The sequence below is a fragment of the Ochotona princeps genome, chromosome 3, assembly GCF_030435755.1.
Source record: "Ochotona princeps isolate mOchPri1 chromosome 3, mOchPri1.hap1, whole genome shotgun sequence".
Lineage (NCBI taxonomy): Eukaryota > Metazoa > Chordata > Mammalia > Lagomorpha > Ochotonidae > Ochotona > Ochotona princeps.
Genome location: NC_080834.1, coordinates 88067023 through 88080382, shown reverse-complemented (window position 1 = coordinate 88080382; position 13360 = coordinate 88067023). Strand labels below are relative to the sequence as shown.

The 13360-nt window shown below is 46.0% G+C and overlaps 1 protein-coding gene across 1 annotated transcript in view; it reads left to right on the top strand.

Moving 5' to 3' along the window:
* Positions 1-12791, top strand: part of HACD2 (3-hydroxyacyl-CoA dehydratase 2) — an 84838-nt gene extending 72047 nt beyond the window's left edge. The window contains exons 5-7 of the mRNA XM_058661985.1: positions 6872-6993; positions 8651-8829; positions 12056-12791. Coding sequence (XP_058517968.1) covers positions 6872-6993; positions 8651-8829; positions 12056-12138 — 384 coding nt within the window. The 3' untranslated portion in view covers positions 12139-12791. The remainder of the gene's footprint in view (positions 1-6871; positions 6994-8650; positions 8830-12055) is intronic.
* The last annotated feature ends 569 nt before the right edge of the window (positions 12792-13360 follow it).

Below are 13360 nucleotides of genomic sequence, written 5' to 3'. Positions count from 1 at the left end.
TTTTTACACCAAGTTAATCTTACCTTCTAATTCCATTTTTCCATGAACTCTTTGATATACTCTATATACAAAAAAAGGAACATTGGACCTGGCACAGTAACTTAGTGGCTAAAATCCTTGCCTTGAATGTGCCATGTGGCTGCCCATGTGGCCACCCATGTGGCCACCGGTTTGTATCCTAGCCGCTCCACTTTCCCATCCAGTTCCCTGCTTGTGGCCTAGGAAGGCAGTTGAGAACAGCCCAGAGCCTTGGGACCCTGTACCTGTGTGGGAAACCTGGAGGAGGCTCCTGGCTCCTGGCTCCTGGCTTCAGACTGGCTCAGCTCTGGCCTCTTGGAGAGTGAACCATCAATGAAAGATTTTTGTCTCTGTCTCCTTTTCTCTGTAAATCTGACTTTCAAAAAAAAGAAAGAAAACATTATTCAGCATTGAAGAAGAAGGAAATCCTGATCTGTGCTGTAATGGAATTGAGCTTGAAAGTGTGCTGCTAAGTGAAGCAAGGTAACCCAGAAGTACAAAAGCTGAGTGATTCCACTTACGCAAGATGTTTCTGAAAATGAGCAGAGATAATGGCAGCACAATGAATGTCCTTAATGCCACTTAAGAAGGGCTGAAATGGCAGATTTCATTGTATGTGTATTTCACCCCTGCACACCAAGAGATGACTGGGATTTTAAGGTGATACCGCATCAGAGCTCTGTTCTTAGAAAGGTGCTTCTCTTTAGTGTCCATAGGTTGTAAATACTTCTTCCTAATCCTTTTCGTACTTACAAAAGCCTGACAAAGGGCACTTGAACGGCATTTGTGTGGTAGAGAGGTCACAGTAGGGAACTATGGGGTAGGAGTCAAGTGCATCTAGGTCATCTAGAGCAAGATTTGGCCTTGGCCCACATCCAGCCCACAATGTGTGGTAGATTCCCTGTCTTTATAAAAGGTGTAAATAGCAACAATGACTAAGGGACAGAGGTCACATGTGGTGCAGCCAAGTCTAAACTATTGACCATCTAGCCCCTTGTGGGAAAAGTTCACAAACAGGTATAGAACACTGCCTTGGACTGAAGTATATCTCCCAGCCCCACTCACTGCACCTCAAGTTGAAGGCCTGTGAGGGGAGACACCAGAGAGATTGCTCCCCAACTTCATATGAGGACTGTCTACAGGACAGAAAAGACCTCACCAGACACCGGCCCTACTGCCACCCTAGTCTTGTACTTCAGGCTCCTGAGCCCTGGGAAAGCCCCCGGGCAGTTTGTGATACTCTGTTGTGGCAGCCTGAGGAGCCTTGGATAAATTCACTCTTGGATTCTTCCTCGACTCTTTTGCCTTCATGGATGAAAGGGGCTTTAAGAGGAAGAGGGAATGCTTACCGTAAGGCATGGTCAGGGAGTTTATCTGAAACAATCAGAGTGCTAAGCATTAGACTCCAAAATGCTAGGAACAAATGGTTTCTATAATAGCATTTTTTTAAAAAAATTATGTATTTTCACTGAAAAGACAAATTTAGAAAGAGAAGGAGAGACAGAGAAAAACATCTTCCATCTGCTGGTTCAATCCCCAAGTGGCCTGAACGGATAGAGCTGAGCTGAGCCAAGCCAGGAGCCAAAGCCAAGAACCAGCCAGGGGTTTCTTCCAAGTCTCCCTCATGGGTGAAGGGTCCCAAGGCTTTGGGCTAGTCTCTACTGCTTTCTCAGGCCATAAGCAGGGAGCTGGATGGGAACTGGGGCAGCCGGGACATGAACTGGCACCATATGGGATGGTGGCACTTGGAAGTGGAGGACTGGCCAGTTGAGCCATTGTGCCAGCCCTTACAATAGCAATTTTCTTATGTGCCACCATCTGTTTTTCTTTGAATGCAATAAAAAAAAAATGACAGCTTTTCATGTACTGGTGATACTCCTCGTGCCTTTTAAAGTCAAACATATGATGCTATTTGTGTGTAAAGGGTTTTTTTCTCTTGCTCTCATTTGTTTCTCCAGCTTGAATTTCTATGTAAACTCCCTTGGCTAAATTGCACAAGCCACCCACAGCCTACCGCCTCCTCCCTCACTCTAGAGCAGGAGTGGGAGAACCCGCCGTCTGCAGCGTGGAGTATCCAATACACGTGGAGCTGGGCCAGGCAGTGGGAACCTTCTTCAAGGGAAGGGCTGCCGTTCCCTTGCCCACACTATTGCCTATGCCCATTGTCATAGATGAGCCACCTGGAAGCCTGGCTTTCAGACATTTTGGCACACTAGCCACAACCATCCTCATGAGCATTGCCAGGGCCCCACATGTCCCTTCTCTCCCTTCCCCCATAAAAGACAATAATATGTATTTAAAGCAAATCTCTTACTCTTCTTTAAGACAACTTCCTAGAGGTAGAGTTTGTAAAATTCACATTCCTTTAATTGCACAGTTCCATGCTTTGTAGTGAGTTAACCATGTTTTGCAACCATCCATTGCCATAACCTAGTGTTAACATTTCCATTGCCACACTGCCCTTCTAGTTGATTCCCACTCCCAGCCCTGAATTATTCTACTCTCTACCTCTAGAATTGCCTTTTCTGGGTGTTTTACATAAATGAAATATAATATACGATTGTTTGCATCTGATTTTTTGACAGCATCATGTTTTTAGGCTCAAGTATGTTTTCATATCAGTATTTTTTGTGGCTGTGTAGTGTTCCATTGTGTGAGAATACAGCACATTTTATTACTCCTTCACCAGTTGATGGGTATGAGTATTGGGTTGATTTTACTTTTCCACTATTGCAAATACTACCACAGACACTTGCATGCATATCTTTGAGGATATTTTAAACTTCTTGTTTTCTTTGTTTATTCACTTATTTGAAAGGCGAAGTGATAAATTTTTCCAGCTATCATTTTACTCAAATTACCTACAACACCCAGGACCAAGCAAGGCTGAAGCCAGGAGCCAGGAACTGCACATTCTCCCACATAGGTCTCTCACATAGGTGACAGGGACCCAAGTACTTGACCCATCACCTGCTATGTCCCAGAATGCATTAGCAGTGAGCTAGATTGGAAGCAAAAGAGCCAGGACCCAAACCAGCACTGAAATATACGATGTAGGTGTCCCAAGCTGTGTCTTAAAGCACTAAACCACAATGCCTGCCAAGGGAAATTTCTTTTGAATTTCTTTTGAGAAGTCTATGCCCATTTTCCCTCCAGTAATGATGATTTTGAGTCAAGTAAGGAAGTTAGCGATAGCCAGTTTGTACGTTTTCCAACAGGATGTCATATACACACACGTCTGTCCATTGCACAGCAGCTGGGAGTCCTTCCTGGCCCCATCCAGCTCTGCCCTTCATCCATTGAAGGGCTACCTTGGCAGGCCTAGTGTGGATATTTCCAGGGCCTGGAAGTCAGCAGCTTCCTGAGGGGGCTGAATTCCTTACATAGTCTTCCTTTTTTTTTTTTTTTTCCCAGAATTGGGGTTGGTTTTATCCTTTAGTCCTACCTGCTGTGCCTCTTGCACCCGATACCCTGGAGGATCTTAAAGCACTTCCCTTTCTCCTTTTCCAGGGGAAACCCTTATATCTGGGTGGAGTTGAGTCCATTTAGATAATCAACAGAATGGGACTCAATACGGTTAAGGGCTTGGGTTTGCGCATGTTTTAACAGCTGCCTGCCACCACATTGGTTCCTCTGCGGCATGTGGCACCCCAGACCTCCAGCTCTTGGTGTTACAGAGTCTGCACCGATACTATGGTTCTTTCATTGTTGCCAAATCGTGTATTACTTTACATGTAACTCTGTTAAATTTGATCTTACCAAGTGTTGTTTTTTATTTTTTAGATTTGTTTTATTCTAGTGAAACATACATAACATAAAACCATTTTTGTTTATAGCACAGTGGCAGAGAGAGATATAGACAGAGAGCTCGCCCATCTGCTCGCTCACCTCCTAACTGCTGACAACAGATGGGCTGAGCCAAGCTGAAGACAGGAGTCTGGAACTCAGTCTGGGTCTACTAAATGAATGAAGCCTAACTGGGCTTTCTGGGCTTTCAGCTGCTGCCTCCCAGGATATGCTCTAGCAGAAAGCCAGCATCGGAAGGAGAGCTAGCAATTGACCCCAAGTACTGTTGTAAAAGTTACCAACGTCCCAAACAACATCTTAGACAAATACCAAATACCTGTTCCATTTTCACCTGTTTTTAAGTGTGCAGTCCAGATGCAGTAAGGACATTCCTGCTGTGGTGCAGCCGTCACAACTGTCCATCCCCAGATGATACAAAGTGAATTTCTGACCAAGAAAACCTACGTTCTTATTTTACCGCACCCCACCTCCTAGCCACCTTCCATTTCTGAACTTGACTTCCAGAGGTACCTCTCCTAAGTGGAATCCTACAGTCTCTTTTTGCTGCTGGCATATTTGACTTAGCATATTACCTTCTAGGTCCATCCCTGTTGTAGCATGTGTCAGAATTTCTTTCCTTTCTGAGGCTGACTAGTATCCCCTGATATATATCGTACATTGTGAATTGCTTCCACCTTTTCACTGTTATGGATAAATGCTGATGTGAGCATGAATGTACAGAGGTGTTAGAGTTTCTTTAATGGTACTGTGTAATGCATTCATTATATTTTGCCTTTGTTTTGTGTTATTGGAAATTATCTGAAAATCAGGTAATTTTGACTTCTGCTTTTATCCAAGTCCATCTCCTTTTTTAAAGATTTAGTTGTTTGTTTATTCATTTGTTTATTTCATTTGAAAGGCAGAGTGACAGAGGAAGTTAGAGAGACATATACGCTACAGAGAGAGAGAACGAGAAGGTCTTTATCCTGTCTGGCTCACTCTCCATAGACCTACCACAGCCAGGACTGGGCCAGGCCAAAGCCAGGACCCTGGACCCCCACTGCCTTCCCAGAGGCCTTAAGAAGAAGCTGGGTCTGAAGCAGAGTAGCTGGGACTTTCATTGGTACTCCAGTATGGGACGCAGGAATCCAAGAAGTGGTTTAACGTGCTGCACCACAATATCCATTCTTTCCAAATCAAGTTCATACTTGATTGTAGAGTGACATTTCCTATAGATGTAAGTTACCATTTTGGACAAAGCGTCATTTCTCATATCTCAGCCTAAAAAAGAAAATGTCTCCACTCATCTTCATGGCTGGACTCTGAGAGCCGACTTGGGCTAAGCACTGAAGCTGGCTGCCCCAAGTCCAGCTGTGAAGCCCCTTGACTGTGTTTGATTGGGAGAGAGGAGGGTATAAGCTGCTTGTTTGCAGCAACATGGCAGAGAAATGACTGTCAGGCACCCAAAGGAAGGGAACCGCGTCCTGCAGTGATCTGATTAAGACTGAATTCTCCTGTTCCCCAAGTGCTGCTTGAGCTCCTCCTTGGTGAAAAACACAGAGTACTTCTGGGAAATAAAAGAAGATTAAAACACACTCCCTGCTTCCAAGACCATCATGATGCAGAGCCTATCAGAACCCGGAGCTCTTGGAGCAAGGTTTTAGCCATCGGTGCAAGGACCTGTCATCTGCTTAAGCGAAGAGGATTACAGGATATGGCAAAGAGCAGAGTGTGCTCTCCATATGGACAGACAGGCGCTAAGGGAGGATTTGAGGCCCCACTGAACAAATCTCAACCCAAAAACTTTAAAGGTGTTTAGCTCTTGCTTCACTTTGGCTAACAGAAAAGCCCCAAGAAAACAAAAAGTACTCTTGCTCTTGACAGTATAAAGTTCTTATTATTATTAGAGAATAGTAACTGTGCATTTATGAAATCCTTTGTCAGAGCAATTTAGTTAATAGCTATGTAAATGACGACTTACTTCATTGTGTAGGTGGATCGCTCTATGTACACTTTCTCGGAAAGAATGTAAGTGCTAAAAACTGTTAACATCACAAATGGAAAGAAGCAAAAAAAAAAAAAAAAAAGTTAGGACTGGAAGGCCAGCGCCTTGCTCCCTCAGGTGTGTTGGGAGTGAAGCAGAAAGTCCCCCTGGTAGTTGGGATTTGTTGGGTTGACCAAGTGGTAACCTTTTCTGTTCTGGTCCGGGTCATGGGCTTCTGTGGAAACGGAAGTGAATTGGGGTACAAGGTTGTTTCTCATAGCTGATGAGCAATCACCCAGCAAGGGTGAGATGGGGAGAACTGCTGGAAGTTGATGCCACAGCATATATTTCCAGAACATCTCCCTACAAAGCCTCTGAGGGGTTCTTTAAAAAGGTCATTGGGATTTTTTTTTTCTTAGTCTAAAAACGGCTTCCAAGGAGGCTGGGAGGCTGGGAACAGCAGGGGCCCCCTGACCCTGTCTGCCTCCTATAGCCAGCATGGAGGCTTCTGTTATGGCTGAGGAGCTGAGCCAGGTCTAGCCTGCTACTCTGACCTCACAGGAGTTCATCCTCCGCCCCCCCCCCCCCCAGCCTCTTCTTCAGCTGTGCTTTCATCATTATATTCCCCTCCTTTTGACATCTCCCTAGATCCCCATTTGTCATGCAAATCACATTGAAATGCTCCATAGCGGATCCCAAGCCTGTCACCAAATTGCCCTCCCACATACCCTCCCTCCATAACCGCCAGGACTCCCGCTCCCATCAGCCCCCATCCCTTGCAACAGGTATCAGAGGAGTGGGCAGGAAGTCAGGCATCACGTCAGTTTCTCCCCACAGCCTTCACCACTTAGGATTCTCCTGTGTGGCCACCTGCCCTCACCAGGCAGCCCACCCAGGCCCTGCCCACTGAATGCCCACAGCTGTTGTCCCAGGCACGTGTCCCTGCATTTGGAAGCCCTTTCCTGCTGCACTTGGCCTCTGAGGGTGGAGACTTCAAGCTCCTGTGCCTGTGCTGCTCTTGCAAGGCCGCCTTGCTTGACTTCTCCTAAATGTTTGCTTCCACCTGTTTCCCTTTTCCTTCAGGTGCAGAGTGAAGACAGCGTCCTCCTGTTTGTTATTGCCTGGACCATCACAGAAATTATCCGCTACTCCTTTTACACATTCAGTCTCTTAAACCATCTGCCTTACCTCATCAAGTGGGCCAGGTAAAACATCTGTGGGACCAAGATTGACCCTTGACATTGTCCTGTTGCTGTGCTGCCCTGCCCTACAAGGCCTTGTAAACACCACCTCCTAGTTTCTGAGGCTAAAATTGTCAGAGACAAGTTGGATGGAAAACTGTACGTAGATTTCATCAGGGGAGGAGTCTCTACCGACCTCTGGAAATAAAATCACTTCAGTTTTTTTGCATTTACCCACTTACTGTCATTGGAATCAATAAGGTTAAATTATTCAGCAGAGGTGCTCACTTTGGCAGCACATACACTGAAATTATTCAACAGATTTGATGGAAAATCCCTTTGTTGTCCATACTAACTTTTACTGTAAGACTCTGCCATAATGATTTTTTTTTGGACTTAATTCAGTTCTGATAGTCTCAATTTTACCAAGAGCCTGTAACATTTCAATTAATCTTTAGTTAATAACAGTATTAGCTTATTGGCTTTATTTTTATTTTGCTTTCCTTTTTTACCAATGACAGTCCTTACAAGTTAGATAAAAGGCTAACAGTTCGTCGGTTACCTTAAAATCTATGATATAGTTGTAAACAGTGAAGGAGGAGTGACAAAAGTAGAAGGCTGCAGATTATCCTTGGGTCAGAATGCCTCCCCTTGTAGAAGGAAAACCATGGTCCCCGGGCCATTTGTGAGTTTCGATGGTTAAACTTAGGACATAATCCAGTTACTGCTGACATTTCAAGTGTGAGAGCGCCTCTTTATTTTTATTGCTTTTTACCATGAACCTTTTTCTCAGGAAAGGGGAGAAAGGGAAGCAGCAGTTATTAGCTGACATGAACAGCCACCTGCTCTGGGTCCCCAGGGGGTTGTTGACCATGCCCTGATTTCACTGTCAGACGAAGCCACAGCACCTTTTGCCCATTGTTCTCCATTGGCCCACAAAAGATTCCTCCTTCTCCACTCTGCTCCTTGCCATAGGTAACATAGGCCATGGGGAATGTCTCCCATTTATTTTTGTAAAGGTCTCGGCAAAATTCCCAGGCCTGGAAGTGCAGAGTGCAGTGCTTGTTGTAAGCCCCAGGCAGCTGAGACCTCTGAGCTGAAGATTCCTGTAGCAGCTGCACCTCTGCCTTGCAACTGCTTCCTGGGGTGCTAACTGCTCCCAGGTGACAGTCAACTGTGGGGTTTTCGTAATTGAAAAATCACATAATGACCAAAAGCTATTATGAATTTTAAATTAGTGTGCTCAATTAGAGTCAACTTCATTTTTCACATACACTTCTTTTTTCAGTCCACAAACCAGGCATCAGGGTGTGTTGTAGGAATTCAAGTACCTTCCACCCCTACTAGCTCCACCCCCTACCCCTAGGATGGTGTAAAGCATGCCTCGGGTTCACCTCTGCCTTATCAGCACATGCCATCACCTTAGCCGTTTTCCAGGGTTGTGGATTCAGTCAGGCCTCATTCTGTATTTGGTCTTAGAACTTTTGAAAACATATACCTGCTATGAGTCCTTTCCAAAAACCAGCTTGCACAAGCTGAACTTAAACAACAGATACACAGAAAAAGATGGCAAGGGAGCTTTGTAGAAGGTCAGCACCGACGAGAAGATGGGAGTGTCTTTCCATAAAACTGGCCTTGTGCCTCGGTGCTGAGGGTTTTGTCCCCTCTTGTCTCCTTTCAGATACACACTGTTCATCGTGCTGTACCCGATGGGTGTGTCAGGAGAGCTGCTCACCATCTACGCGGCCCTGCCCTTTGTCAGGCAAGCCGGCCTCTATTCCATCAGTCTTCCTAACAAATACAACTTCTCCTTTGACTACTATGCGTTCCTGATTCTGATCATGATCTCCTACATTCCACGTGAGTAACTATTCCTGCCTGCACTGACTTACGTGTAAATGTGTGACTGCAGGAACCAGTCCTGATTAGTTAGGTGCCATATCCAAGTCAATGGCAGTCTGATTGATCAGGAATGTTTTTTCAATCTTAGTTGGATGCTGACCATCGACAGGAATTTTCTCTGGTACTTCCTGACTAAAGAAGAAGCCTTCTTGGCATAGCTGCCCAAGATGCAGCCCTTGTCCGTAGGTAGGCTGGAAACCCACAACTACCAGGTTAGGTTAACTGGCTAGAAAGCAGAGAAGCCCCTAACACATTCCCTGTGGATTGGTTTCTCTGTCTCTTAAGAACTACTGAGCAGAGGTAAAAAGCATTATCCAGAGGTTTTTGTGCTTTGCTTATCATATCACAATAGACAGATTCACCAGTTTCACTTTAAGGAAATTGCTCATTAACTGGAAACAAATCCCCAAATAAAAGTAGGCGTGTTTTCTCTTTCTCAACTTTCTTGCTGATCACTGAACCCATATGAACAGGGTGGGGTGTTCCCTTCAGGATGGTTTCCGGCTACTTTGTTGCACTGCTGGAGTGTGAATGTGTGCAGCATCTGGTGGCCCGGCATCCTCAGGGACAGAGAGGAGGATGTGGCTGGTGCTCCTGCAGGGCGCCAGTCCTGGGGACCCAGGAAGGAAGCCTAATGCAACCCTGTTCTGGATTCCTGATGTTCTACTGTAAGTCCTGTGACGGGTGCCCACATTCCAAGGACAGAGTGTTGCTGTATCTTCTCATTTAGCTGTGTCTGTAGCCATTGTAACACTGAAACTTACTGTAGCTGATAAAGGCTGCTATTCTGCCCCCCCCACACACACACTCCCCAAGAAACCTCAAGCTAAATTCACACAGCCTGCAGCATTATCTGTGAATCATCATCACGATCAGAAGCGACATGTTTGTGTCCCTCTGTGGAAAATTGCATTTCATGCATTGTGAGGGGAAAACTACATCCAGATTTCATGTGAACATTTTTGTTGAAGAAGTTCTTGGACACACTTCTTCATGATTCATTTTCCACTCTTTTTTTCCATTGTTGAGCCCTCCCCTTTAGAGTCAGGAGCATGATGGCTAAAGGCCATCTGTCATTAGTGAAAAGATAGTTAATTTTCCAACAAAGGTAGGTATGGAAGAGTCTGGAATTTTAAGAAAGTAACATGCCTTTTTGCCACCTCAGTTTTGTTTCCTTGAGTTTTATTTTCTTGTCTTTAGAAAACAGTTGAAATTCTGCCACATCTGGAGTAATGCCTATTACCTCCAGGGCACCACCGAATGCAGCACTGCTGAAGAATGACAATCAGGAAACGTACTGGGGGGTACCACAAAATCAAGCCCTGAGAAGGGTCATGAAGGGACTGGTTCATTGGCGTAGTGGGTCAAGTCACTACTGCAGCACCAGCATCCCATATAAAATCAGTTTAAGTCCCCAGCTGCTCCACTTTCTATCCAGCTCCCTGCTAATGCACCTAGAGGAAACTCCTACCTTCTGGTTCCAGCCTGGCTCAACCCTAGCCATTGTGGCCAACTGGAGAGTGAACCAGTAGATGGAAGATATCTCTCTCTCTTCTTTCTGTTCCTGTCTCTCTTTCTCTACATATATAACTCTGACTTTCAAATAAATCAACCTTTAATTTAAAAAAGAGAAAAAAGGAAGGTCTCGCTCACGGGCGTACCAGGAGATTTCCCCAGCTCAGTGTCCCTGCAGGTCTTTAGGCTGAGATGAGGACAGCCACACCTGTGTGCACCTGCATGGCTTTTTGTGCCCCAGTGGTCAAGCCTGCTGACCTTCTGTGACAGTGGTAGGGCCTTCTGAGATGACAGGATTCCAGTCCTGTGGGATTTTTCCTCTTTGGCCTAGGCAGAAAGGCAGCAGAGAAAGCACTGCTGCTCTGAGCCAGCTGTCTTTAAGTGACTGGCAGGACTCCCCTTCCGACTGAGCTCTGCTTGCTTTACCTACGTTCTCCTTTTTCTCCCAGTCACAAGCCTCCCTAGCTTGGTCCAAAGCTAATATATTTTCTTATTATGTATTTTAAAGTCAGAGGGAAAGATTTCCCTATCTGTTCATTTTCCCCAAATGCTGTGAGCCAGGCTAAAGCCAGGAGCCCAGAACTCACTTGGATCTCGTATGTGGGTGGCAGGAACCCAGGCACTTCAGCCATCTCCCACTGCCTCCCAGGGTGCACACTGACAGGAAGCTGAACTCAGGAGTGGAACCAGGATTCCAAACCAGGCATTTCGATAAGCGAAAATGTGTCCCAAGTGGTATCAACCATATCTTGACATGCCCAACCCATAATTTCTTTTTTAAGGCATCCTAACTCTTGTAAACCAGGAGAATGATCGATCTCAATTAAAATTTTTTTTCCTGCCTCTCAATAGCAAGAGAGTCCTCTCTCACTGTCAAGTTCGCTGTGTCCTCTGGGTCTATGCCACTGGAACTGCCTGCCCAGGCCCAGCAGCTGAAGGAGGGCCCAGAAGCCTGGCATTTTGGATGGGCTCTGTCTTTCGCTGTGGGGGACCATGGCACGTTGCAGGATGCTCTGAGACCTCGGGCCTCTGTGATCCATGTCAGTGACCTCCCCCCTCATTTTCAGATATTCCCTAGAAAGGCAGCACCAGCCCCTTCAGTAGCAAGATGGGGCTTTTCTACGTAGTCTGTAAGATGACTACAAGAAAAGACTCTCCAGGCCCTGGCTTACCTCCCATAAGGGCCTTTTGTGACACCCATGCCAGGAGTAGTTTGATTCCCATCAAATGCTGTAGTACTGCTCACTGCCTGGGAACAGCAATGAGGCCAAGGCCGATGGCTCTGACTGCTGTGAACTTGCCGTGAGACCATGGGCCAGCTATTTCACTTCCCCAGCACCTGAGTCTTTCCTCCATTCCTCTGCCAGTGTTTGTGAGAATTTACCAGAACAGCAGGAAGAGAGCATGCAAGAGGAAGAGAAGTACCGTTTGGCACCTCTACAGCTTCTTGAGCAGCCAAGTGTTCATCACCAGGCCCCTCCTGCTCAGCCAGGGCAGGAAAAGATGAGTCTTCCTGTTTGTTGTCCCTTAACCAAGACCCTTGGTTATGTTCTTTGGTTGCTGGGCAAGAAAGCAGAGGGCCAGGGGGTCTGAAGCCTGTGGGTTTTAAATAGTGCACACAGTGGAAAACCATGTCTTTAACTCATTCTTCCCTTTCCTTTCCTTCCAGTTTTCCCCCAGTTATACTTCCACATGATACACCAGAGAAGAAAGGTCCTTTCTCATACTGAAGAACACAAGAAGTTTGAATAGTTCCTGCTTTCTGCAACTCCCTTCCCACTGCTCCCCGCCCCTAAAAAAAACCAACTTTTCAATGATAAAAAAAAAATGCTGCAGACTTTTTGAATTCCCAATACGTTTCATAGAAAATAAGTAAGTACTATTTTTAAAATATCAGCAACAAAAGTCCAATGTCACTCGGGACTGAGATTTTATAATAAAAAAAAAGAAGAAGATTTTACAAAGTCTATTACATCAAACATTCTGGCCAGTGCATCTGCGCATGCTCCTTCCCCACAGAGAGTCCCACTCTCTGGGGTGGCCTGAGAAAGTGATGTGGCATCCCCTAGCCTCCTGTGTGTTCTCCATAGATCTCAGAAATAAAGGCCTGAAGCCTAAGTGCTTGGGAGTTCGAGTCTGAGTCCCGATGTCACCCCCCAGCTTGCAGCAGGGCCCACGTTTCCATCTGCAGCGTGTTCCGCATCCCCTTTGCAAAGTGCTTTGACTGCATGCTGGAAACTACTTGTATCTTTGAAGTGGCAAACTTTGTTCTCCGGAATGTTCTGAAATTATGGCTGGGACCCTTCTCCCCATCCCGACTCACACCCTCATCATGTGAATGAATTATAAAATGTATATGCCTGCGAAGCTTCAGGGTAGTGCTCATAATCAGAAACCAATCTGAACCCTTCTGTTTGTTTTCGATTGAGTCATGACTGCCTGCCGCTAAGAACCGTGCTTGAACTTGGTAAGTTATATGTGCAGTGTAAAGAACCCGCCTTCTCGAGAGCTCCGCTTCAGTCTTCTTTTTACCACATGACAGGCCTCCAAAAGGCAAGCCCAGTAAATGGTCTGTGTCAGGTACCTTCCCCAACACACCCCTAAGCAACGTCCACCATCTCTTGCACAGGCCTTAAGCCAATCTGGTCACACCCAAGTAGGAACCTGTGAGGAAGAACACCTGGAAGGTGCTTGCTCTAGCTGTGGTCTCGGGGACAGGCCCTGAGCACAGCTGACAAGACCAGCCACCCAGTTGCAATCCAGCTTCTGCAGATAGCCCCTAGGAGGCAGCAGTTGATGGTAGTGCCCGTGCACAGGTCTCTGCCACTCGTGGGAGAAGTCTAGATGGTATCCTGGCTCCTGGCTTTGGCCTGGCCCACAAACCTCCCTGCCGTGGGCATTTGGTGAACAAACCGGAGGATGGAAGATCTGTCTCTGTCATTCTGCCTTTCAGATAGGTTTTTTTAAAAAGTAA